This window comes from Dendrobates tinctorius, unplaced genomic scaffold, assembly GCF_039654945.1.
Source record: "Dendrobates tinctorius isolate UK_male_01 unplaced genomic scaffold, ASM3965494v1 ptg000039l, whole genome shotgun sequence".
Lineage (NCBI taxonomy): Eukaryota > Metazoa > Chordata > Amphibia > Anura > Dendrobatidae > Dendrobates > Dendrobates tinctorius.
Window position 1 is genome coordinate 19,735,431 of NW_027361707.1, and position 27,541 is coordinate 19,762,971.

Below are 27,541 nucleotides of genomic sequence, written 5' to 3' on the forward strand. Positions count from 1 at the left end.
CGGCCGTGCCTCGACTTTCGGGAACTGAACAAGATAACGGTTAGGAACTCTTACCCGCTTCCCCTCATCCCAGACTTATGTAACCAGTTAGCTGGGGCCCAATGGTTCTCCAAGTTAGATCTGCGGGGGGCCTACAATCTGATAAGGGTTCGGGAAGGGGACGAGTGGAAAACGGCATTCCTCACGTCAGAAGGACTCTTTGAGAACCTGGTAATGCCATTTGGGTTAACTAATGCACCCGCTATTTTCCAAAATTTCATCAATGTTGTGTTTTCTGATCTGATAGGCCGTTTTGTTATTATTTATTTGGATGATATTTTGGTGTATTCCCCGGACAGTCAATCTCACTTGCAACATCTTAAAACAGTTCTCCAGAGACTCAGGGAGAACCAATTGTTCGCTAAATAGGAAAAACGTTCGTTTTTTGTACAGGAGCTGTCTTTTTTGGGGTTGATTGTGTCCTGTGAGGGGTTTCGTATGGATCCTAAGAAGGTGCTGGCGATCGCTGACTGGGTTCAGCCTCGAGATTTCAAGGGGCTCCAGCGCTTCTTAGGATTTGCAAACTATTACCGGAGATTCATTAAAGGTTTCTCACAAGTGGTTAAACCACTCACGGATCTTACCCAGAAGGGAGCTGATGTAAAAAATTGGTCTGTACTCGCTAAGGAATCCTTCTCAGTGATTAAGAAATGTTTTATGTCTGCCCCGGTGTTGGTGCAACCTGACCCGTCGAAACCATTCATTGTGGAGGTGGATGCTTCTGAAGTGGGGGTGGGGGCTGTGCTGTCCCAGGGTCCGGCCACCCTTACCAATCTCAAACCCTGTGCCTTCTTCTCCAAGAAGTTCTCTTCAGCTGAGAAAAACTATGATGTAGGCAATAGAGAACTTCTTGCGGTCAAGCTGGCATTTGAGGAATGGAGGCACTTTTTGGAAGGGGTGGCTCACCCTATCACGGTTGTCACGGATCACAAAAATTTGGCATACCTTGAATCTGCTAAGAGGCTTACTCCTAGACAGGCCCGTTGGTCACTTTTTTTTTTCACGATTTCAGTTCTCAATTACTTTTCGACCGGGCTCCAAAAATGTTAAAGCGGATACCCTGTCCAGAAGTTTTGATCCAGTGTCTCCCCCTGAGCCGCCGTCCTCCATTCTTCCCCCAGGGGTGGTAGTGGCGGGGGTCTCAACTGAGTTGGAACAAGAAATCCTAAGGGCTCAGGCCCTAGCTCCGGTAACCAGGCCAAGCGATAAACTGTTTGTTCCAGATTCATTGCGGCCTAGACTTCTGCAGGAGTTTCATGATTCTAGGCTGAGTGCTCATCCAGGTATCACGGCCACTAGAGAGGCAGTAGCCAGGGGTTTTTGGTGGCCTTCATTAAGGTCCGATGTCAAGGAATTTGTTTCTGCTTGTGGCATGTGTGCCAGTTCCAAAAGCTCGCATAACCGACCGGCTGGGGAACTCATACCTTTACCAGTTCCTGATAGGCCATGGACTCATCTTTCCATGGATTTTATTACCGGCCTTCCACCTTCCAGGGGCAATACCGTGATCTGGGTGGTGGTGGATAGGTTTTCTAAACAGGCCCATTTCATTCCCTTGGCAGCATTACCTTCAGCTGAAACATTGTCAAGGTTGTTTGTGCAGCATGTGGTCCAATTGCATGGGGTACCCCTGAATGTTGTGTCTGACAGAGGTGTGCAGTTTGTGGCCAAATTTTGGAGGGCGTTCTGTATGAAATTGGGCATCTCACTCTCCTTCTCGTCGGCATATCACCCGGAGAGTAATGGTCAGACGGAACGCACCAATCAATCCCTGGAACAAATTCTCAGGTGTCTGACCTCCGCCAGACAGGAGGATTGGTGTGATGCGTTACCGTTGGCTGAATTCGCTTTTAACAACCGGGTGAGTCAGTCCACCAACATGTCCCCATTCCTGATTAACTATGGCTTTAATCTGCATTTTGGGGAGTTTTCTCGGGTGGATTCCGGTTGTCCTGGAGCAGAGGGGTCCGTTCAACGGTTAAAAAACCTCTGGGCTGAAGTCCGGCGTAATATCTCTCTGGCCCAGGGGAGATACAAATATTTTGCGGACAAAAAGAGAGCCTTGGGAGACATGTTTCAGGTGGGAGAGAAGGTTTGGCTCTCCACGCGTAACATCAACTTAAAGGTACCATCAGTTAAGTTGGGACCAAAGTTCATTGGTCCGTACGAGATTATGGAGATAGTCAACCCTGTGGCATATAGGTTGCGTCTCCCCGCCTCCTTAAAAATATCTAATGTGTTCCATAAGTCTCTGTTGAAACCAGCAGGATCTGTCAAAGAGAACTCTGAGACTGTTGTTCCTCCAGTGCTGGTGGAGGGTCAATTGGAGTATGAGGTCGGACATATTGTGGACTCTCGGCGGGTGCGCCGCTCTTTGCAGTACCTGGTCCACTGGAAGGGATATGGACCAGAAGAGCGCTCATGGGTCCCTGCTCTTTCGGTACATGCAGATCGCATGGTTCAGGCGTTCCATGCCAAGTACCCGGGGAAGCCTGGGGGTCCAGAGGCCCCCCGTTGAGAGGGGGGTACTGTCATGATCCCAGTGCAGGTTTTTGAGCTGCACACCGGGGGTTAATGTCTGGAGCTCGGTGCAGGTTTTGACCTGCACACTTGGGGTTAATGATTGTGGCCTCTTTCTGGTTCTGGGAGAGCTTCATAAACCCCTGGGTAGCTTCAATCCCTGCCAGTTATACTTTTGCCTTTGGCCTAGTGTGCTGACCCCTGTGTGCTTGTTGGTTGCTATAGCTTGTTTATATGGTTCTGACCCGGTTCTGTTTCCCGTTGTGAGTTTGCCTGTTGATTTTGTACTGCGTTATTATCTGTGTATGACTCATTGCCTGTGACCTGACTACTCTCTGCTCGCCCCTCTTGTACCTTGCAGCTATCTCTGTGTGTGACTCATTGGCTACGTCCTGACTATTCTCACTGTCTATGCCCCTGGGTAACTTTGTCTCGCAGTTACTCTGCTAGGCAGAGGCGTATCTAGGCTTTCTGGCACCTGGGGCAAGAATTTGGTTCGGCGCCCCCCCCCCAAGTACATATGCGACTTGCACAGTTAGTCATGTACCCACGAGCTGTTCTCCCTAATCCTCTCAATGTTCAGTAAAAAACTGAAAGCAGGAAGAGAGGCTCGTTGTCACAGGACCATAACTATGAAAATCGCATATGAGTGAAGTGTCCATGTGATGACTACTGGAACCTGCAGAGCTGAATCCTGACATTGCAGCTTCTGAATTCTCACAACGAATGCACTGCACACTTTTAGGATTCTCCCTTGCCGATGTACCGTCATGTCAGCACAAGTATGTGATTTATATACTTCTGGCCACATTCCAACTAGACGTGCCCGGCCTCGCTCCATTCATTTTCATTGAGTGAAGCCACACATGTCTAGTCGGCATGTGACCGCATGTATGTAAATTACCGGCACGAGAGAATCCTGACAGCGTTCAGTGAGCACTGTGAGAATTCAGAAGTCTGCAGTCACATAGAATGTCTGCAGACTCATCACAAACCTGGAGAACCCCTTTAATGTTCCTAACAAATAAAAACATGAGAATTAGTCAGTATCACAAATAACATTTACACCCAGGTACCTTATAGATGACGTCGTCTCTGCAGTCGGTCTCCTTTTCTTCTTCTTGTCCAGACCTCATGATGAGTTTTCTCATCCACAGCCGTCTCTGCAGACTTCCATCTTTTCCGGTCTTCTGCAGCAAATCCCCACACGATGCCCTTAAAGATAGAAGTGTCATTATAATGCTCCTAAATGCAAATATCTGCAATATACTGTCGCCTCACACTAATCCCCTCTCTCCTCATACTGTCTCCTCTAACATCCCAATGGAAGTCTTCAAACAGAGGCTGGACAGACATCTGACTGGGATGATTTAGCGAATCCTGCTTTGAGCAGGGGGTTGGACTAGATGGCCCAGGAGGTCCCTTCCAACTCTATGATTCTATGATCCCCTCTGTTCACCATACTGTCTCCTCATATATTTACCCCCTCACTCTCTATACTGCCTGCTCACACATATCCCCGACTCCCCATACTGTGTCCACATACATTCACCCGTTCGCACCCCTTACTGTCTGCACCCATCCCCCATACTGTTTCCTCATACTCTTCATTTTGTGTCCTCAAATCTCCCCACACACATTAAATACCATCCCCACTCCAAATCCCCCATCCCTAATCCCCCACACACATTAAGTACCCCCATCCCCACTCAATAACCCCTCATCCCTACTCCCAAATCCCCCCACACATTATGTACCCCCACTCCAAATCCCCCCACACATTAACCCCCATCCCCACTCATTAACCCCTCCACACATTAACCCCATCTCCACACATTAACCCCCCCACTCATTAACCCCCATCCCCACATTAACCCCCATCTCCACTCATTAACCCCCCACATTAATCCCATCTCCACTCATTAACCCCCATCCCCACATTAATCCCATCTCCACACATTAACCCCCCACATTAATCCCATCTCCACTCATTAACCCCCATCCCCACATTAACCCCCATCTCCACTCATTAACCCCCCACATTAATCCCATCTCCACTCATTAACCCCCATCCCCACATTAATCCCATCTCCACACATTAACTCCCATCTCCACACATTAACCCCCCACTCATTAACCCCCATCCCCACACATTAACCCCCATCACCACATTAATCCCATCTCCACTCATTAACCCCCATCTCCACCCATTAACCCCCCACTCATTAACCCCCATCTCCACTCATTAACCCCCATCCCCACATTAACCCCCTTCCCCACATTAAGCCCCATATCCAATCATTAACCCCCATCTCCACCCATTAACCCCCCACTCATTAACCCCCATCTCCACTCATTAATCTCCATCCCCACATTAACCCCCTTCCCCACATTAAGCCCCATATCCACTCATTAACCCCCATCTCCACTCATGAACACCCCCCATCTCCCATCTTCGGTGGTTCTTCATCTCCAGAATGGAGCACACTTACCACCAGCGTTTCCTCTGGGCGCCGGGAGTGACGTCAGCAGCGTGATCACATGACCTGATCACTCTGCTGACGTCGCTCTGACCCGGCGGTCAGAGCTGTACTGGCGTCTGTATAGACGCCAGTACAATTGCTGCCTGGGAGTCGGCGCGGCCTCCTTCTCTGCGTCGGCTGTCAGCTTGACAGCCGACACAGAGAACCGCCGACTCCCAGGACTGGTAGCGGCAGAACTCAGTCGCCAGGGGAGAGACACTGCCGACCGCTGCATTAGGCGGCCGGGTGGCCCGACTGCGCCCCACTGGATACGCCTCTGCTGCTAGGAATTGTCTTGCAGCTCCTAGCTCTGTGGAGTTTAGGCCACGCCTCTAGCAGTCACGTGCTTCAGGTCCTGCGGCTCTGAAGTACGCATCTATTCGGTTGCTGCCCGCTCCACAGGTAGCTTTGAGCACAGTTCGCTTTACTCAGGACACGCACACTGGCTCAGTGAGCAAGTTCAGTGCGGTGTCTCCGACAGGTGTCTGCTACAATGTCCACTACAGCGGCAATGCACACTGTCACCAGCAGATGGCGGCCGCATTCCTTTTCCACTGACAGCTCCACTTGTGAAAGCTCAGTGTTATCCTCGCTTTGTTTGCAATCCCACCCTCTCTCCCAGTATCTATCTCTCTGGCACACACATCCCCAGCCTGACACATCAGGAGAGCAGCATGGCACTGAGGGCACCACTCCTTCCTATGGGCGTCCTGTGCCTGGCCAGTGTGCTGGTGCAGGGCACAGACTGGGTGAGCAGGAGGAGTGCGCGGGGTCTCCAGGAGGCTGACAGCGGAGTTACCGAGGATGCTCCTGCCCCGGCCGGGCGCTCCGGGAGGGCTGCAAGCAATGGCCACATCTCCATGCTCAGCACCTCGTTCGTGCTCAAGGGGGACGCGTCTCACAACCAAGCCATGGTGCACTGGACCGGGGAGAACAGCAGCGTGAGTCCGCCTGACATTACTGTGCACTGGGATTACGGCGGGGACCGGACACCTGGCAGATGTGCTCACTCCCCATAACCCTCAGGGTACTATGGCACCCCCTGCTGGCACCAAGGAAAGGTCTCGGTGCCCATTGGCATGTGTGTGCACGGCAAGAGATGCCATGTGCATCTCCATATACTGCCACATAAATGCCATGTACATCTCTATATACTGCCACATAAATGCCATGTGCATCTCCATATACTGCCACATAAATGCCATGTACATCTCTATATACTGCCACATAAATGCCATGTACATCTCTATATACTGCCACATAAATGCCATGTACATCTCTATATACTGCCACATAAATGCCATGTACATCTCCATATACTGCCACATAAATGCCATGTACATCTCCATATACTGCCACATAAATGCCATGTACATCTCTATATACTGCCACATAAATGCCATGTGCATCTCCATATACTGCCACATAAATGCCATGTGCATCTCTATATACTGCCACATAAATGCCATGTGCATCTCTATATACTGCCACATAAATGCCATGTACATTTCTATATACTGCCACATAAATGCCATGTACATCTCCATATACTGCCACATAAATGCCATGTGCATCTCTATATACTGCCACATAAATGCCATGTGCATCTCTATATACTGCCACATAAATGCCATGTGCATCTCTATATACTGCCACATAAATGTCATGTGCATCTCTATATACTGCCACATAAATGCCATGTGCATCTCTATATACTGCCACATAAATGCCATGTACATCTCTATATACTGCCACATAAATGCCATGTACATTTCTATATACTGCCACATAAATGCCATGTACATCTCTATATACTGCCACATAAATGCCATGTGCATCTCTATATACTGCCACATAAATGCCATGTACATTTCTATATACTGCCACATAAATGCCATGTACATCTCTATATACTGCCACATAAATGCCATGTACATCTCCATATACTGCCACATAAATGCCATGTACATCTCCATATACTGCCACATAAATGCCATGTACATCTCTATATACTGCCACATAAATGCCATGTGCATCTCCATATACTGCCACATAAATGCCATGTACATCTCTATATACTGCCACATAAATGCCATGTGCATCTCTATATACTGCCACATAAATGCCATGTACATTCCTATATACTGCCACATAAATGCCATGTACATCTCTATATACTGCCACATAAATGCCATGTGCATCTCCATATACTGCCACATAAATGCCATGTACATCTCCATATACTGCCACATAAATGCCATGTACATCTCTATATACTGCCACATAAATGCCATGTACATCTCCATATACTGCCACATAAATGCCATGTGCATCTCCATATACTGCCACATAAATGCCATGTACATCTCCATATACTGCCACATAAATGCCATGTACATCTCTATATACTGCCACATAAATGCCATGTACATCTCCATATACTGCCACATAAATGCCATGTACATCTCTATATACTGCCACATAAATGCCATGTGCATCTCCATATACTGCCACATAAATGCCATGTGCATCTCCATATACTGCCACATAAATGCCATGTACATCTCCATATACTGCCACATAAATGTCATGTACATCTCCATATACTGCCACATAAATGCCATGTACATCTCTATATACTGCCACATAAATGCCATGTGCATCTCCATATACTGCCACATAAATGCCATGTGCATCTCCATATACTGCCACATAAATGCCATGTGCATCTCCATATACTGCCACATAAATGCCATGTACATCTCCATATACTGCCACATAAATGCCATGTGCATCTCCATATACTGCCACATAAATGCCATGTGCATCTCTATATACTGCCACATAAATGCCATGTACATCTCTATATACTGCCACATAAATGCCATGTGCATCTCCATATACTGCCACATAAATGCCATGTGCATCTCCATATACTGCCACATAAATGCCATGTGCATCTCCATATACTGCCACATAAATGCCATGTACATCTCCATATACTGCCACATAAATGCCATGTGCATCTCCATATACTGCCACATAAATGCCATGTGCATCTCTATATACTGCCACATAAATGCCATGTACATCTCTATATACTGCCACATAAATGCCATGTACATCTCCATATACTGCCACATAAATGCCATGTGCATCTCCATATACTGCCACATAAATGCCATGTACATCTCCATATACTGCCACATAAATGCCATGTGCATCTCCATATACTGCCACATAAATGCCATGTGCATCTCCATATACTGCCACATAAATGCCATGTACATCTCCATATACTGCCACATAAATGCCATGTGCATCTCCATATACTGCCACATAAATGCCATGTGCATCTCTATATACTGCCACATAAATGCCATGTACATCTCTATATACTGCCACATAAATGCCATGTACATCTCCATATACTGCCACATAAATGCCATGTGCATCTCCATATACTGCCACATAAATGCCATGTACATCTCCATATACTGCCACATAAATGCCATGTGCATCTCCATATACTGCCACATAAATGCCATGTGCATCTCCATATACTGCCACATAAATGCCATGTGCATCTCTATATACTGCCACATAAATGCCATGTACATCTCCATATACTGCCACATAAATGCCATGTGCATCTCCATATACTGCCACATAAATGCCATGTACATCTCCATATACTGTACTGCCACATAAATGCCATGTGCATCTCCATATACTGTACTGCCACATAAATGCCATGTACATCTCCATATACTGTACTGCCACATAAATGCCATGTACATCTCCATATACTGCCACATAAATGCCATGTACATCTCCATATACTGCCACATAAATGCCATGTGCATCTCCATATACTGCCACATAAATGCCATGTGCATCTCCATATACTGCCACATAAATGCCATGTACATCTCTATATACTGCCACATAAATGCCATGTACATCTCCATATACTGCCACATAAATGCCATGTACATCTCTATATACTGCCACATAAATGCCATGTACATCTCTATATACTGCCACATAAATGCCATGTACATCTCTATATACTGCCACATAAATGTCATGTACATCTCTATATACTGCCACATAAATGCCATGTACATCTCTATATACTGCCACATAAATGCCATGTACATCTCTATATACTGCCACATAAATGCCATGTACATCTCTATATACTGCCACATAAATGCCATGTACATCTCTATATACTGCCACATAAATGCCATGTACATCTCTATATACTGCCACATAAATGCCATGTACATCTCTATATACTGCCACATAAATGCCATGTACATCTCTATATACTGCCACATAAATGCCATGTACATCTCTATATACTGCCACATAAATGCCATGTACATCTCTATATACTGCCACATAAATGCCATGTACATCTCTATATACTGCCACATAAATGCCATGTGCATCTCTATATACTGCCACATAAATGCCATGTACATCTCTATATACTGCCACATAAATGCCATGTGCATCTCCATATACTGCCACATAAATGCCATGTGCATCTCCATATACTGCCACATAAATGCCATGTGCATCTCCATATACTGCCACATAAATGCCATGTACATTTCTATATACTGCCACATAAATGCCATGTACATCCCTATATACTGCCACATAAATGCCATGTACATCTCTATATACTGCCACATAAATGCCATGTACATCCCTATATACTGCCACATAAATGCCATGTGCATCTCTATATACTGCCACATAAATGCCATGTGCATCTCCATATACTGCCACATAAATGCCATGTGCATCTCCATATACTGCCACATAAATGCCATGTGCATCTCCATATACTGCCACATAAATGCCATGTGCATCTCCATATACTGCCACATAAATGCCATGTACATCTCTATATACTGCCACATAAATGCCATGTACATCCCTATATACTGCCACATAAATGCCATGTGCATCTCCATATACTGCCACATAAATGCCATGTGCATCTCCATATACTGCCACATAAATGCCATGTACATTTCTATATACTGCCACATAAATGCCATGTACATCCCTATATACTGCCACATAAATGCCATGTACATCCCTATATACTGCCACATAAATGCCATGTACATCTCTATATACTGCCACATAAATGCCATGTACATCTCTATATACTGCCACATAAATGCCATGTGCATCTCTATATACTGCCACATAAATGCCATGTACATCTCTATATACTGCCACATAAATGCCATGTACATCTCCATATACTGCCACATAAATGCCATGTGCATCTCCATATACTGCCACATAAATGCCATGTGCATCTCCATATACTGCCACATAAATGCCATGTGCATCTCCATATACTGCCACATAAATGCCATGTACATTTCTATATACTGCCACATAAATGCCATGTACATCCCTATATACTGCCACATAAATGCCATGTACATCTCTATATACTGCCACATAAATGCCATGTACATCCCTATATACTGCCACATAAATGCCATGTGCATCTCTATATACTGCCACATAAATGCCATGTGCATCTCCATATACTGCCACATAAATGCCATGTGCATCTCCATATACTGCCACATAAATGCCATGTGCATCTCCATATACTGCCACATAAATGCCATGTACATCTCTATATACTGCCACATAAATGCCATGTACATCCCTATATACTGCCACATAAATGCCATGTGCATCTCCATATACTGCCACATAAATGCCATGTGCATCTCCATATACTGCCACATAAATGCCATGTACATTTCTATATACTGCCACATAAATGCCATGTACATCCCTATATACTGCCACATAAATGCCATGTGCATCTCTATATACTGCCACATAAATGCCATGTGCATCTCCATATACTGCCACATAAATGCCATGTGCATCTCCATATACTGCCACATAAATGCCATGTGCATCTCCATATACTGCCACATAAATGCCATGTGCATCTCCATATACTGCCACATAAATGCCATGTACATCTCTATATACTGCCACATAAATGCCATGTACATCCCTATATACTGCCACATAAATGCCATGTGCATCTCCATATACTGCCACATAAATGCCATGTGCATCTCCATATACTGCCACATAAATGCCATGTACATTTCTATATACTGCCACATAAATGCCATGTACATCCCTATATACTGCCACATAAATGCCATGTACATCCCTATATACTGCCACATAAATGCCATGTACATCTCCATATACTGCCACATAAATGCCATGTACAGTGGGGAAAAAAAGTATTTAGTCAGTCAGCAATAGTGCAAGTTCCACCACTTAAAAAGATGAGAGGCGTCTGTAATTTACATCATAGGTAGACCTCAACTATGGGAGACAAACTGAGAAAAAAAAATCCAGAAAATCACATTGTCTGTTTTTTTTTTCATTTTATTTGCATATTATGGTGGAAAATAAGTATTTGGTCAGAAACAAAATTTCATCTCAATACTTTGTGGTATATCCTTTGTTGGCAATGACAGAGGTCAAACGTTTTCTGTAAGTCTTCAAAAGGTTGCCACACACTGTTGTTGGTATGTTGGCCCATTCCTCCATGCAGGTCTCCTCTAGAGCAGTGATGTTTTTGGCTTTTCGCTTGGCAACACGGACTTTCAACTCCCTCCAAAGGTTTTCTATAGGGTTGAGATCTGGAGACTGGCTAGGCCACTCCAGGACCTTGAAATGCTTCTTACGAAGCCACTCCTTCGTTGCCCTGGCGGTGTGCTTTGGATTATTGTCATGTTGAAAGACCCAGCCACGTTTCATCTTCAATGCCCTTGCTGATGGAAGGACGTTTGCACTCAAAATCTCACGATACATGGCCCCATTCATTCTTTCATGTACCCGGATCAGTCGTCCTGGCCCCTTTGCAGAGAAACAGCCCCAAAGCATGATGTTTCCACCACCATGCTTTACAGTAGGTATGGTGTTTGATGGATGCAACTCAGTATTCTTTTTCCTCCAAACACGACAAGTTGTGTTTCTACCAAACAGGTCCAGTTTGGTTTCATCAGACCATAGGACATTCTCCCAAAACTCCTCTGGATCATCCAAATGCTCTCTAGCAAACTTCAGACGGGCCCGGACATGTACAGGCCTAAGCAGTGGGACACGTCTGGCACTGCAGGATCTGAGTCCATGGTGGCGTAGTGTGTTACTTATGGTAGGCCTTGTTACATTGGTCCCAGCTCTCTGCAGTGCATTCACTAGGTCCCCCCGCGTGGTTCTGGGATTTTTGCTCACCGTTCTTGTGATCATTCTGACCCCACGGGGTGGGATTTTGCGTGGAGCACCAGATCGAGGGAGATTATCAGTGGTCTTGTATGTCTTCCATTTTCTAATTATTGCTCCCACAGTTGATTTCTTCACTCCAAGCTGGTTGGCTATTGCAGATTCAGTCTTCCCAGCCTGGTGCAGGGCTACAATTTTGTTTCTGGTGTCCTTTGACAGCTCTTTGGTCTTCACCATAGTGGAGTTTGGAGTCAGACTGTTTGAGAGTGTGCACAGGTGTCTTTTTATACTGATAAAGTTTAAACAGGTGCCATTACTACAGGTAATGAGTGGAGGAAAGAGGAGACTCTTAAAGAAGAAGTTACAGGTCTGTGAGAGCCAGAAATTGCTTGTTTCTGACCAAATACTTATTTTCCACCATAATATGCAAATAAAATGAAAAAAAAACAGACAATGTGATTTTCTGGATTTTTTTTTCTCAGTTTGTCTCCCATAGTTGAGGTCTACCTATGATGTAAATTACAGACGCCTCTCATCTTTTTAAGTGGTGGAACTTGCACTATTGCTGACTGACTAAATACTTTTTTTCCCCACTGTACATCTCTATATACTGCCACATAAATGCCATGTACATCTCCATATACTGCCACATAAATGCCATGTACATCTCTATATACTGCCACATAAATGCCATGTACATCTCTATATACTGCCACATAAATGCCATGTACATCTCTATATACTGCCACATAAATGCCATGTACATCTCTATATACTGCCACATAAATGCCATGTACATCTCCATATACTGCCACATAAATGCCATGTACATCTCTATATACTGCCACATAAATGCCATGTGCATCTCTATATACTGCCACATAAATGCCATGTACATCTCTATATACTGCCACATAAATGCCATGTACATCTCTATATACTGCCACATAAATGCCATGTGCATCTCTATATACTGCCACATAAATGCTATGTACATCTCCATATACTGCCACATAAATGCCATGTACATCTCTATATACTGCCACATAAATGCCATGTACATCTCTATATACTGCCACATAAATGCCATGTACATCTCCATATACTGCCACATAAATGCCATGTACATCTCTATATACTGCCACATAAATGCCATGTACATCTCTATATACTGCCACATAAATGCCACGTGCATCTCCATATACTGCCACATAAATGCCATGTACATCTCTATATACTGCCACATAAATGCCATGTACATCTCCATATACTGCCACATAAATGCCATGTACATCTCTATATACTGCCACATAAATGCCATGTGCATCTCTATATACTGCCACATAAATGCCATGTGCATCTCTATATACTGCCACATAAATGCCATGTACATCTCTATATACTGCCACATAAATGCCATGTACATCTCTATATACTGCCACATAAATGCCATGTGCATCTCTATATACTGCCACATAAATGCCATGTACATTTCTATATACTGCTACATAAATGCCATGTACATCTCTATATACTGCCACATAAATGCCATGTACATCTCTATATACTGCCACATAAATGCCATGTGCATCTCTATATACTGCCACATAAATGCCATGTGCATCTCTATATACTGCCACATAAATGCCATGTACATCTCTATATACTGCCACATAAATGCCATGTACATCTCTATATACTGCCACATAAATGCCATGTGCATCTCTATATACTGCCACATAAATGCCATGTACATCTCTATATACTGCCACATAAATGCCATGTACATCTCCATATACTGCCACATAAATGCCATGTACATCTCTATATACTGCCACATAAATGCCATGTACATCTCTATATACTGCCACATAAATGCCATGTGCATCTCCATATACTGCCACATAAATGTCATGTACATCTCTATATACTGCCACATAAATGCCATGTACATCTCTATATACTGCCACATAAATGCCATGTGCATCCCCATATACTGCCACATAAATGCCATGTACATCTCTATATACTGCCACATAAATGCCATGTACATCTCTATATACTGCCACATAAATGCCATGTACATCTCTATATACTGCCACATAAATGTCATGTACATCTCTATATACTGCCACATAAATGCCATGTGCATCTCTATATACTGCCACATAAATGCCATGTACATCTCTATATACTGCCACATAAATGTCATGTACATGTCTATATACTGCCACATAAATGCCATGTACATCTCTATATACTGCCACATAAATGCCATGTGCATCTCCATATACTGCCACATAAATGCCATGTGCATTTCTATATACTGCCACATAAATGTCATGTACATCTCTATATACTGCCACATAAATGTCATGTACATCTCTATATACTGCCACATAAATGCCATGTACATTTCTATATACTGCCACATAAATGTCATGTACATCTCTATATACTGCCACATAAATGCCATGTACATCTCCATATACTGCCACATAAATGCCATGTGCATCTCTATATACTGCCACATAAATGCCATGTACATCTCTATATACTGCCACATAAATGCCATGTACATCTCTATATACTGCCACATAAATGCCATGTGCATCTCCATATACTGCCACATAAATGTCATGTACATCTCTATATACTGCCACATAAATGCCATGTACATCTCTATATACTGCCACATAAATGCCATGTGCATCCCCATATACTGCCACATAAATGCCATGTACATCTCTATATACTGCCACATAAATGCCATGTACATCTCTATATACTGCCACATAAATGCCATGTACATCTCTATATACTGCCACATAAATGTCATGTACATCTCTATATACTGCCACATAAATGCCATGTGCATCTCTATATACTGCCACATAAATGCCATGTACATCTCTATATACTGCCACATAAATGTCATGTACATGTCTATATACTGCCACATAAATGCCATGTACATCTCTATATACTGCCACATAAATGCCATGTACATCTCTATATACTGCCACATAAATGCCATGTACATCTCTATATACTGCCACATAAATGCCATGTACATCTCCATATACTGCCACATAAATGCCATGTACATCTCTATATACTGCCACATAAATGCCATGTACATCTCTATATACTGCCACATAAATGCCATGTACATCTCTATATACTGCCACATAAATGTCATGTACATCTCTATATACTGCCACATAAATGTCATGTACATCTCTATATACTGCCACATAAATGCCATGTACATCTCTATATACTGCCACATAAATGTCATGTACATCTCTATATACTGCCACATAAATGCCATGTACATCTCTATATACTGCCACATAAATGCCATGTGCATCTCTATATACTGCCACATAAATGCCATGTACATCTCTATATACTGCCACATAAATGCCATGTACATCTCTATATACTGCCACATAAATGCCATGTACATCTCTATATACTGCCACATAAATGCCATGTGCATCTCCATATACTGCCACATAAATGCCATGTGCATCTCCATATACTGCCACATAAATGCCATGTACATCTCTATATACTGCCACATAAATGCCATGTATATTTCTATATACTGCCACATAAATGCCATGTACATCTCTATATACTGCCACATAAATGCCATGTGCATCTCTATATACTGCCACATAAATGCCATGTGCATCTCTATATACTGCCACATAAATGCCATGTACATCTCTATATACTGCCACATAAATGCCATGTACATCTCCATATACTGCCACATAAATGCCATGTACATCTCCATATACTGCCACATAAATGCCATGTACATCTCTATATACTGCCACATAAATGTCATGTACATCTCTATATACTGCCACATAAATGCCATGTACATCTCTATATACTGCCACATAAATGCCATGTGCATCTCTATATACTGCCACATAAATGCCATGTACATCTCCATATACTGCCACATAAATGCCATGTGCATCTCTATATACTGCCACATAAATGCCATGTACATCTCTATATACTGCCACATAAATGCCATGTGCATCTCTATATACTGCCACATAAATGCCATGTACATCTCCATATACTGCCACATAAATGCCATGTACATCTCTATATACTGCCACATAAATGTCATGTACATCTCTATATACTGCCACATAAATGCCATGTACATCTCTATATACTGCCACATAAATGCCATGTACATTTCTATATACTGCCACATAAATGCCATGTACATCTCTATATACTGCCACATAAATGTCATGTACATCTCTATATACTGCCACATAAATGCCATGTACATCTCTATATACTGCCACATAAATGCCATGTACATCTCTATATACTGCCACATAAATGCCATGTACATTTCTATATACTGCCACATAAATGTCATGTACATCTCTATATACTGCCACATAAATGTCATGTACATCTCTATATACTGCCACATAAATGCCATGTACATCTCTATATACTGCCACATAAATGCCATGTACATCTCTATATACTGCCACATAAATGCCATGTACATCTCCATATACTGCCACATAAATGCCATGTACATCTCTATATACTGCCACATAAATGCCATGTACATCTCTATATACTGCCACATAAATGCCATGTACATCTCTATATACTGCCACATAAATGCCATGTACATCTCTATATACTGCCACATAAATGCCATGTACATCTCTATATACTGCCACATAAATGCCATGTACATCTCTATATACTGCCACATAAATGCCATGTACATTTCTATATACTGCCACATAAATGTCATGTACATCTCTATATACTGCCACATAAATGCCATGTACATCTCTATATACTGCCACATAAATGCCATGTACATCTCTATATACTGCCACATAAATGCCATGTACATCCCTATATACTGCCACATAAATGCCATGTACATCTCCATATACTGCCACATAAATGCCATGTACATCTCTATATACTGCCACATAAATGCCATGTACATCTCCATATACTGCCACATAAATGCCATGTACATCCCTATATACTGCCACATAAATGCCATGTACATCTCTATATACTGCCACATAAATGCCATGTACATCTCTATATACTGCCACATAAATGCCATGTACATCCCTATATACTGCCACATAAATGCCATGTACATCTCTATATACTGCCACATAAATGCCATGTACATCTCTATATACTGCCACATAAATGCCATGTACATCCCTATATACTGCCACATAAATGCCATGTACATCTCCATATACTGCCACATAAATGCCATGTACATCCCTATATACTGCCACATAAATGCCATGTACATCCCTATATACTGCCACATAAATGCCATGTACATCTCTATATACTGCCACATAAATGCCATGTACATCCCTATATACTGCCACATAAATGCCATGTACATCTCTATATACTGCCACATAAATGCCATGTACATCTCTATATACTGCCACATAAATGCCATGTACATCCCTATATACTGCCACATAAATGCCATGTACATCTCTATATACTGCCACATAAATGCCATGTACATCTCTATATACTGCCACATAAATGCCATGTACATCTCCATATACTGCCACATAAATGTCATGTACATCTCTATATACTGCCACATAAATGCCATGTATATTTCTATATACTGCCACATAAATGCCATGTACATCTCCATATACTGCCACATAAATGCCATGTACATCTCTATATACTGCCACATAAATGCCATGTACATCTCCATATACTGCCACATAAATGCCATGTACATCTCTATATACTGCCACATAAATGCCATGTACATCTCCATATACTGCCACATAAATGCCATGTACATCTCCATATACTGCCACATAAATGCCATGTACATCTCTATATACTGCCACATAAATGCCATGTACATCTCTATATACTGCCACATAAATGCCATGTACATCTCCATATACTGCCACATAAATGCCATGTACATCCCTATATACTGCCACATAAATGCCATGTACATCTCTATATACTGCCACATAAATGCCATGTACATCTCTATATACTGCCACATAAATGCCATGTACATCTCCATATACTGCCACATAAATGTCATGTACATCTCTATATACTGCCACATAAATGCCATGTATATTTCTATATACTGCCACATAAATGTCATGTACATCTCCATATACTGCCACATAAATGCCATGTGCATCTCTATATACTGCCACATAAATGCCATGTACATCTCCATATACTGCCACATAAATGCCATGTACATCTCTATATACTGCCACATAAATGCCATGTACATCTCTATATACTGCCACATAAATGCCATGTACATCTCTATATACTGCCACATAAATGCCATGTACATCTCCATATACTGCCACATAAATGCCATGTGCATCTCTATATACTGCCACATAAATGTCATATACATCTCCATATACTGCCACATAAATGCCATGTATATTTCTATATACTGCCACATAAATGCCATGTATATTTCTATATACTGCCACATAAATGCCATGTACATCTCCATATACTGCCACATAAATGCCATGTGCATCTCTATATACTGCCACATAAATGCCATGTACATCTCTATATACTGCCACATAAATGCCATGTACATCTCCATATACTGCCACATAAATGCCATGTACATCTCCATATACTGCCACATAAATGCCATGTACATCTCTATATACTGCCACATAAATGCCATGTGCATCTCTATATACTGCCACATAAATGCCATGTACATCTCCATATACTGCCACATAAATGTCATGTACATCTCTATATACTGCCACATAAATGCCATGTACATCTCTATATACTGCCACATAAATGCCATGTGCATCTCTATATACTGCCACATAAATGCCATGTGCATCTCTATATACTGCCACATAAATGCCATGTGCATCTCTATATACTGCCACATAAATGCCATGTGCATCTCTATATACTGCCACATAAATGCCATGTACATCTCCATATACTGCCACATAAATGCCATGTACATCTCTATATACTGCCACATAAATGCCATGTACATCTCTATATACTGCCACATAAATGCCATGTACATCTCTATATACTGCCACATAAATGCCATGTACATCTCCATATACTGCCACATAAATGCCATGTGCATCTCTATATACTGCCACATAAATGTCATGTACATCTCCATATACTGCCACATAAATGCCATGTATATTTCTATATACTGCCACATAAATGCCATGTATATTTCTATATACTGCCACATAAATGCCATGTACATCTCCATATACTGCCACATAAATGCCATGTGCATCTCTATATACTGCCACATAAATGCCATGTACATCTCTATATACTGCCACATAAATGCCATGTACATCTCCATATACTGCCACATAAATGCCATGTACATCTCCATATACTGCCACATAAATGCCATGTACATCTCTATATACTGCCACATAAATGCCATGTACATCTCCATATACTGCCACATAAATGTCATGTACATCTCTATATACTGCCACATAAATGCCATGTACATCTCTATATACTGCCACATAAATGCCATGTGCATCTCTATATACTGCCACATAAATGCCATGTACATCTCCATATACTGCCACATAAATGCCATGTACATCTCTATATACTGCCACATAAATGCCATGTACATCTCCATATACTGCCACATAAATGTCATGTACATCTCTATATACTGCCACATAAATGTCATGTACATCTCTATATACTGCCACATAAATGCCATGTACATCTCCATATACTGCCACATAAATGCCATGTGCATCTCTATATACTGCCACATAAATGCCATGTACATCTCCATATACTGCCACATAAATGTCATGTACATCTCTATATACTGCCACATAAATGCCATGTACATCTCTATATACTGCCACATAAATGCCATGTGCATCTCTATATACTGCCACATAAATGCCATGTGCATCTCTATATACTGCCACATAAATGCCATGTGCATCTCTATATACTGCCACAGAAATGTCATGTACATCTCTATATACTGCCACATAAATGCCATGTACATCTCCATATACTGCCACATAAATGCCATGTGCATCTCTATATACTGCCACATAAATGCCATGTACATCTCCATATACTGCCACATAAATGCCATGTACATCTCTATATACTGCCACATAAATGCCATGTACATATCTATATACTGCCACATAAATGCCATGTACATCTCTATATACTGCCACATAAATGCCATGTACATCTCCATATACTGCCACATAAATGCCATGTGCATCTCTATATACTGCCACATAAATGTCATGTACATCTCCATATACTGCCACATAAATGCCATGTATATTTCTATATACTGCCACATAAATGCCATGTATATTTCTATATACTGCCACATAAATGCCATGTACATCTCCATATACTGCCACATAAATGCCATGTGCATCTCTATATACTGCCACATAAATGCCATGTACATCTCTATATACTGCCACATAAATGCCATGTACATCTCCATATACTGCCACATAAATGCCATGTACATCTCCATATACTGCCACATAAATGCCATGTACATCTCTATATACTGCCACATAAATGCCATGTACATCTCCATATACTGCCACATAAATGTCATGTACATCTCTATATACTGCCACATAAATGCCATGTACATCTCCATATACTGCCACATAAATGCCATGTACATCTCCATATACTGCCACATAAATGCCATGTACATCTCCATATACTGCCACATAAATGCCATGTACATCTCTATATACTGCCACATAAATGCCATGTACATCTCTATATACTGCCACATAAATGCCATGTGCATCTCTATATACTGCCACATAAATGCCATGTACATCTCCATATACTGCCACATAAATGCCATGTACATCTCCATATACTGCCACATAAATGCCATGTACATCTCTATATACTGCCACATAAATGCCATGTACATCTCTATATACTGCCACATAAATGCCATGTGCATCTCTATATACTGCCACATAAATGCCATGTACATCTCCATATACTGCCACATAAATGCCATGTACATCTCCATATACTGCCACATAAATGCCATGTACATCTCTATATACTGCCACATAAATGCCATGTGCATCTCTATATACTGCCACATAAATGCCATGTACATCTCCATATACTGCCACATAAATGCCATGTATATTTCTATATACTGCCACATAAATGCCATGTACATCTCTATATACTGCCACATAAATGCCATGTACATCTCTATATACTGCCACATAAATGCCATGTGCATCTCTATATACTGCCACATAAATGCCATGTACATCTCCATATACTGCCACATAAATGTCATGTACATCTCCATATACTGCCACATAAATGCCATGTATATTTCTATATACTGCCACATAAATGCCATGTACATCTCTATATACTGCCACATAAATGCCATGTACATCTCTATATACTGCCACATAAATGCCATGTACATCTCTATATACTGCCACATAAATGCCATGTACATCTCTATATACTGCCACATAAATGCCATGTACATCTCCATATACTGCCACATAAATGCCATGTACATCTCCATATACTGCCACATAAATGTCATGTACATCTCTATATACTGCCACATAAATGCCATGTACATCTCCATATACTGCCACATAAATGCCATGTACATCTCTATATACTGCCACATAAATGCCATGTGCATCTCTATATAATGCCACATAAATGCCATGTATATTTCTATATACTGCCACATAAATGCCATGTGCATCTCTATATACTGCCACATAAATGCCATGTACATCTCTATATACTGCCACATAAATGCCATGTACATCTCTATATACTGCCACATAAATGCCATGTGCATCTCTATATAATGCCACATAAATGTCATGTACATCTCTAGTTTCCATCTGTAAATGCCTGATTCCTGTCCATGCTCATTAGTGAGATGCCACGTAGGTGCCGTCCTGATAGATGCCCATACACTGCCACAGTGACATTCCCTCTCCTGCCAGGGTGACATGGACATTGAGATGTTGCCCATTTATGTTCCCATAGTTTCCAGCTGTAAGTGCCTGGTTCCCGTCCATGCTCATTAGTGAGATGCCACATAGGTGCCCGTGCGGTCCAATATTGCCCCCTGGCATGTTTATGACTGACCCGCTTCCTTGTGATTGCCGCCATTGATGTGGCTGCTGGTCGGTCGCTCTGTTCTTCTGCGCTCGCTGCCTATCAATCTATGGTGAGACTTGTCAGACTTGATGAATGATCTGCTGCTTCCAGATAACGGGGGGCACTGATGTGCTGCTGCCGATCATTCCCTGGGGGTCACCATGGTTTTTCATGATGTGGTATATATCAGCTCCAGGACTGCTTGGGATACAAGTTACCCCCCATATTGTTACTTTTATTATTGTTGTCACATGGTTTATTGTACACGTGTCATTAATGCATAAAGACCATCGGGGGTCTCGCTGCGGGTGGTGAGAGGTGTGATTGCTTGTTCTTGTCTGGGGGTCTCGTCCTGATCCAGGGAATAAATCCCAGCATTGTTGTGACCCGTTGACTTGCATGGTTGATTGGAACTGTTTTCGGTATTTTCTGTATATGATGTGATTGCAGCAATCATGGCAAATTATTCCTATTATTCAGATGTAAATAATCGATTACACTGATGTTCCTGTGATCCGACATTTAATACTCGGGTGCCTGTTTGTAGCGCTGAGACTAGAGGCAGAAGGCCGAGCAGGGAGAGCTGGTTATTACACTCCTCTGATTGAGATATTAGAGGGTTTTTACAGCAAAAAGTGATGCTGCCGTGCCATGGAATAACCCGGAGTTATGCAAAGAATTGCCGACAAGACGTTATTAGAGGGGGTTTGTACCCTTTCTTGGGAGGCTTGGGGGGTATTCCTTGTGTTTTTCATCTTAAAATGCTTCATGCTCTACGTCTCTTATTTCTTTTATCAGTCATTTTTCCAAGGCTTTCCCTGCATAAAAGTAGTTCCACAATGTCTTTTAATGCCTAGTGGGGCATGAGTTGTCATGAAGTCATATTCCATTTGCTTGAACTGTAAAGACAGCGGATTTCCCATAAAAAAATAATGTAGCAGGAAAAAAAATGCAGAATTTATCCTTCATGTGAATATTTTGTGTTACTGTTTTAATTTGAACTTGCAGTGTAATTGTCCAATGATCCAGAGAATTGATAATCCATTAGTCCGTCTATTAAATTTTGGATTGTGTCTGATGTCAGTATCTATCTATCTATTATTTCTCCATCTATCGCTATATCTATTATCTATCTATCTATCTATTATCTATTTATTATCTCTGTATATCTATTATCTATCTATTATCTATCTATCTATCTATCATCTATCTATCTATTATCTATTTATTATCTCTCTATCTATCTATTATCTATCTATCTATCATCTATTTATTATCTCTCTGTCTATCTATTATCTATCTCTATCTATTATCTATGTATCTATCTATTATCTATCTATCTATTATCTATTTATTATATCTCTTTCTATCTATTATCTATCTATCTATTTATTATCTGTCTATCTATTTATTTATTATCTCTCTATCTATTATCTATCTATCTTCTATTATCTATCTATCATCTATTTATCTATCTATCTATTATCTATCTATCAATTATCTATTTATTATCTCTCTATCTATCCATTATCTATTTATTATCTATCTATCTATCTATCTATCTATCTATCTATCTATCTATCTATCTATCTATCTTCTATTATCTATCTATCTATCTATCTATCTATCTATCTATTATCTATCATCTATCTATCTATGTATACATAATAATCTTTATTTATATAGCGCCAACATATTCCTCAGCACTTTACAATTCACCAGTTCATATACGAGTCATAAGTAACAACATTCAAATTAATGCAATAATTAGAGCAAAATAATGATGACTCTGTCCTTGAGAGTTTACAATCTACAATAAGGTGGGGGAGACACAAAGTACAGGTGCGTATTTACAATGGTGGTCCAGCCATCTTGAGGGAGTGGGGGATGGATAAAGGCTGCATGAGGTAGTCACCAGCCAGTATTTGTGGTGCTGTTGGGTGCGGTGGAGTTTGATGAAGGGTTATTCTCAGATGGTGATTGGGCCACACACACACATGGACTTTGATTTAGGAACATGATAGGCCACTCGGAACAGATCTGTTTTGAGGGAGCGCCTTAAACTGTATAAGTTGTGGATAGTTCTAATTTCTTGGGGTAGAGCATTCCAGAGGATTGGCGCAGCACAGGAGAAGTCTTGGAGTCGGGAGTGGGAGGTACGGATTAGTGCAGAGGTTAGTCGAAAGTTATTTGCAGAGCGTAACGAGCGGGTAGGCCGAAAAACAGAAATGAGGAAGGAGATATAAGGGGGTGCCACACTGTGGGGAACTTTGTGGGTGAGAAAAAGCAGTTTGAATTGGATCCTATAATGAATGGGCAGCCAGTGTAACGGCTGGCGCAGAGCGGACGCGTCTGAGTACTGATTAGCCAGATGGATGACCATGGCTGCTGCATTAAGGATAGACTGGAGAGGGGGAAGTCGAGTGAGGGGAAGGCCAATTAATAGAGCGTTACAGTAGTCCAGGCGGGAATGGATCAGGATGACAATGAGGGTTTCTGTTGTTTCCTTTGTGAGAAAAGGGCAGATTCTAGAGATATTCTTTAGGTGTAAGCGGCAAGAGATTGTATGTGGGAGGTAAGGGAGAGATTATCTATACTGGTTAGTATAGTAGAAGGCCGCCATAGAATATATTCTTAGTATCTGTTCGATGTGTTGTAGTGCATTGTATCCTACTACTAAAGAAATAATCATTATAATAATGATAATCAGCGCCACAATATTTGTACAAAATAGCAATAATAATTTAATAATGTTACTAATGATACAAATTTACAAAATAATTGCCTATTGCTTTTAGGATTTAGCTTTTCTTCATCTTACAATGTGTTCTTTATGCCCTACCAATACTTTTTTACCCACACGAATACGATATATTGTGGGGTAATGAAAAAGACTTTGAGCGCTATAGAGCGTTCAGAGCTGGGGCTCTCGGTCACTGTACTCTGGCCATGTCCTTATTATTTGTAGATTTGTCATGGTTTTCTTTTTCTGCACACAGCGGTGATACATGCAGCTGCGGGGACTCGAATACATTTTTCGAGCGCGCCGAGGTCACTCATCTAGCACCCGAGCATGCTCAGATAACACCTTATCCCATCACTAGGGCACCGACCCTAATGGAGCAGTTGGAGGGCGTCTTTTTCTGTCACTGATTTGCAGTCCTATTATGGGGGTAACTTTAGCTCCCCGGTCAGAGCGGGATGAGCGGTCCTACAGTAACATGTATGATACATCAGGAGTGCGGCTGAAGTTCGTCAGACGAGGATTACGGGCCGCTCTCTGCTGTCACAGTTTACAGGGAGTGAAAATAATAAAAAAAAAAATCAATTTTCTAAAATTAGATTGGAGAGCTGTAATCTCGGTCCCGGAAGGACTGGTCATGTGACTTCTTCAATCATTAGCTTCGGGTCAACCTCATTAATGGCCACTTTATTCTACACGGGCTCGGTGCGACTAGTGCAAAAAAGTGCTCCTGTCTGCATGATGCCTCTGTGTCTCCTCATCCTCCTCACTTGGGGGGGATGCAAATATAACCCTGTGCTGGAAAATAAAAAAACAGCTGAAGTTATGGGATGATTTGATATAGGATAAGGTACAACCCAGCTGGCGAGATCCTGCACATCCACTGCTGCGAGGACTGTGCCAGGTGACACACACAGCTCTGCTACATGTGTATATCCCGCTCTCACTTTCCTTCTCTAGAAACCATTTACAAAGGTAAAAAAAACCTGACATTATAATATACAAAACGTTATTCCCCCTTCATTTTAAAGAGACGTAGATTTCTGCCCATAAACAAACATTTTACATTGCTAGTATGATTGTTCTTTTTCCATACAGTATCCGCTCTTTAGGAAAGGTGTGTATATTATGATGTTCTGCAGCAGCTGGAATACATAAATGTATTGATGGTGCACATACCAGTTTAATATGTGCCAGAACTATCCTGATTCTCATGCTCTGTAACATTCACTTTTAGAGGGCGGTTCCTCTTTGTCAGCATTCTGCCAGCACTATCTGAGCTAGAACCTCCTTTCCTTCAGTTCCTTGCATTCAATGCTCCTCTTAGTGTCCAATGGCTTCTCGCATCTCTGCTTTGCCTATATGAAAGATATGAGAGCAGGGGCAGAGAGACAAAGACCATCCACCACTACCTATAGTCTGTCACGCGGTGTATTGGCTCCTAGAGATGGATTAATAACTGACAGTGAATGGCAAGTTAATGATAAGGGAGACACCTAGTGGACGGCACTTTGGAGTGATTTTTCAGGTTGAAAATGTCATTTTGGGTAATTAAAGTACATTGTAATATTGTTATTTATTCCAAGGAGAAGCAATGGGAGCCAAATGGACACACAACCCAGTGAAGTGTTGAAGCCCTTTAGTTCTTACTATCTGGGCCGCCATCACTTGTGATTCCAGACATATTTCTGTATCACAGTGATGTTATAGGCCCAGTTCCCACATGTAGAATTGCTGCGTTTTTTCTCCTGTTTTTTAGCCTTGCCATAATATGCATTAGCAGTCAATTCAATTTATTGTGTTCTCATTTGCTTTTTTTTTGTGTGTGTTTTAAGCTTCCTTTTTTTAATGCATTTTTTGGTGCAGAAATAACTCATCCTTTTGATAACAGAACTGCAGTTTTACAAGCATCGTTTCTCAGGCTCCCCATAAAATGTTGCTGAAACTCTATGTTTTTCCACTATTTTTTTTTTGTGCAGAATACGCCAGTATTTTCCACGTACGAGAAAAATGGACCAATTATTTTGATCCCAGTTTGGCCCTAGTGTCATCGGTTTATCTCGTACGTGGAGAAAAAAAAAAAGAAAAAAAGTTTCTCCACCTTGTCCTTTCTGACCGCCCGTGAAAA

General features: G+C 41.6%; 1 protein-coding gene across 2 annotated transcripts in view; it reads left to right on the plus strand.

Moving 5' to 3' along the window:
- The first annotated feature begins 5,650 nt into the window (after nt 1-5,650).
- The window catches only part of SORCS2 (sortilin related VPS10 domain containing receptor 2), a 1,190,324-nt gene continuing 1,168,433 nt past the window's right edge, over nt 5,651-27,541 (plus strand). Inside the window, exon 1 of one of the 2 annotated variants that reach the window (XM_073574542.1) lies at nt 5,651-6,022. In XM_073574542.1, coding sequence (XP_073430643.1) covers nt 5,756-6,022 — 267 coding nt within the window. In that variant the 5' untranslated portion in view covers nt 5,651-5,755. The remainder of the gene's footprint in view (nt 6,023-27,541) is intronic. The other variant, XM_073574543.1, reaches the window with a different exon arrangement.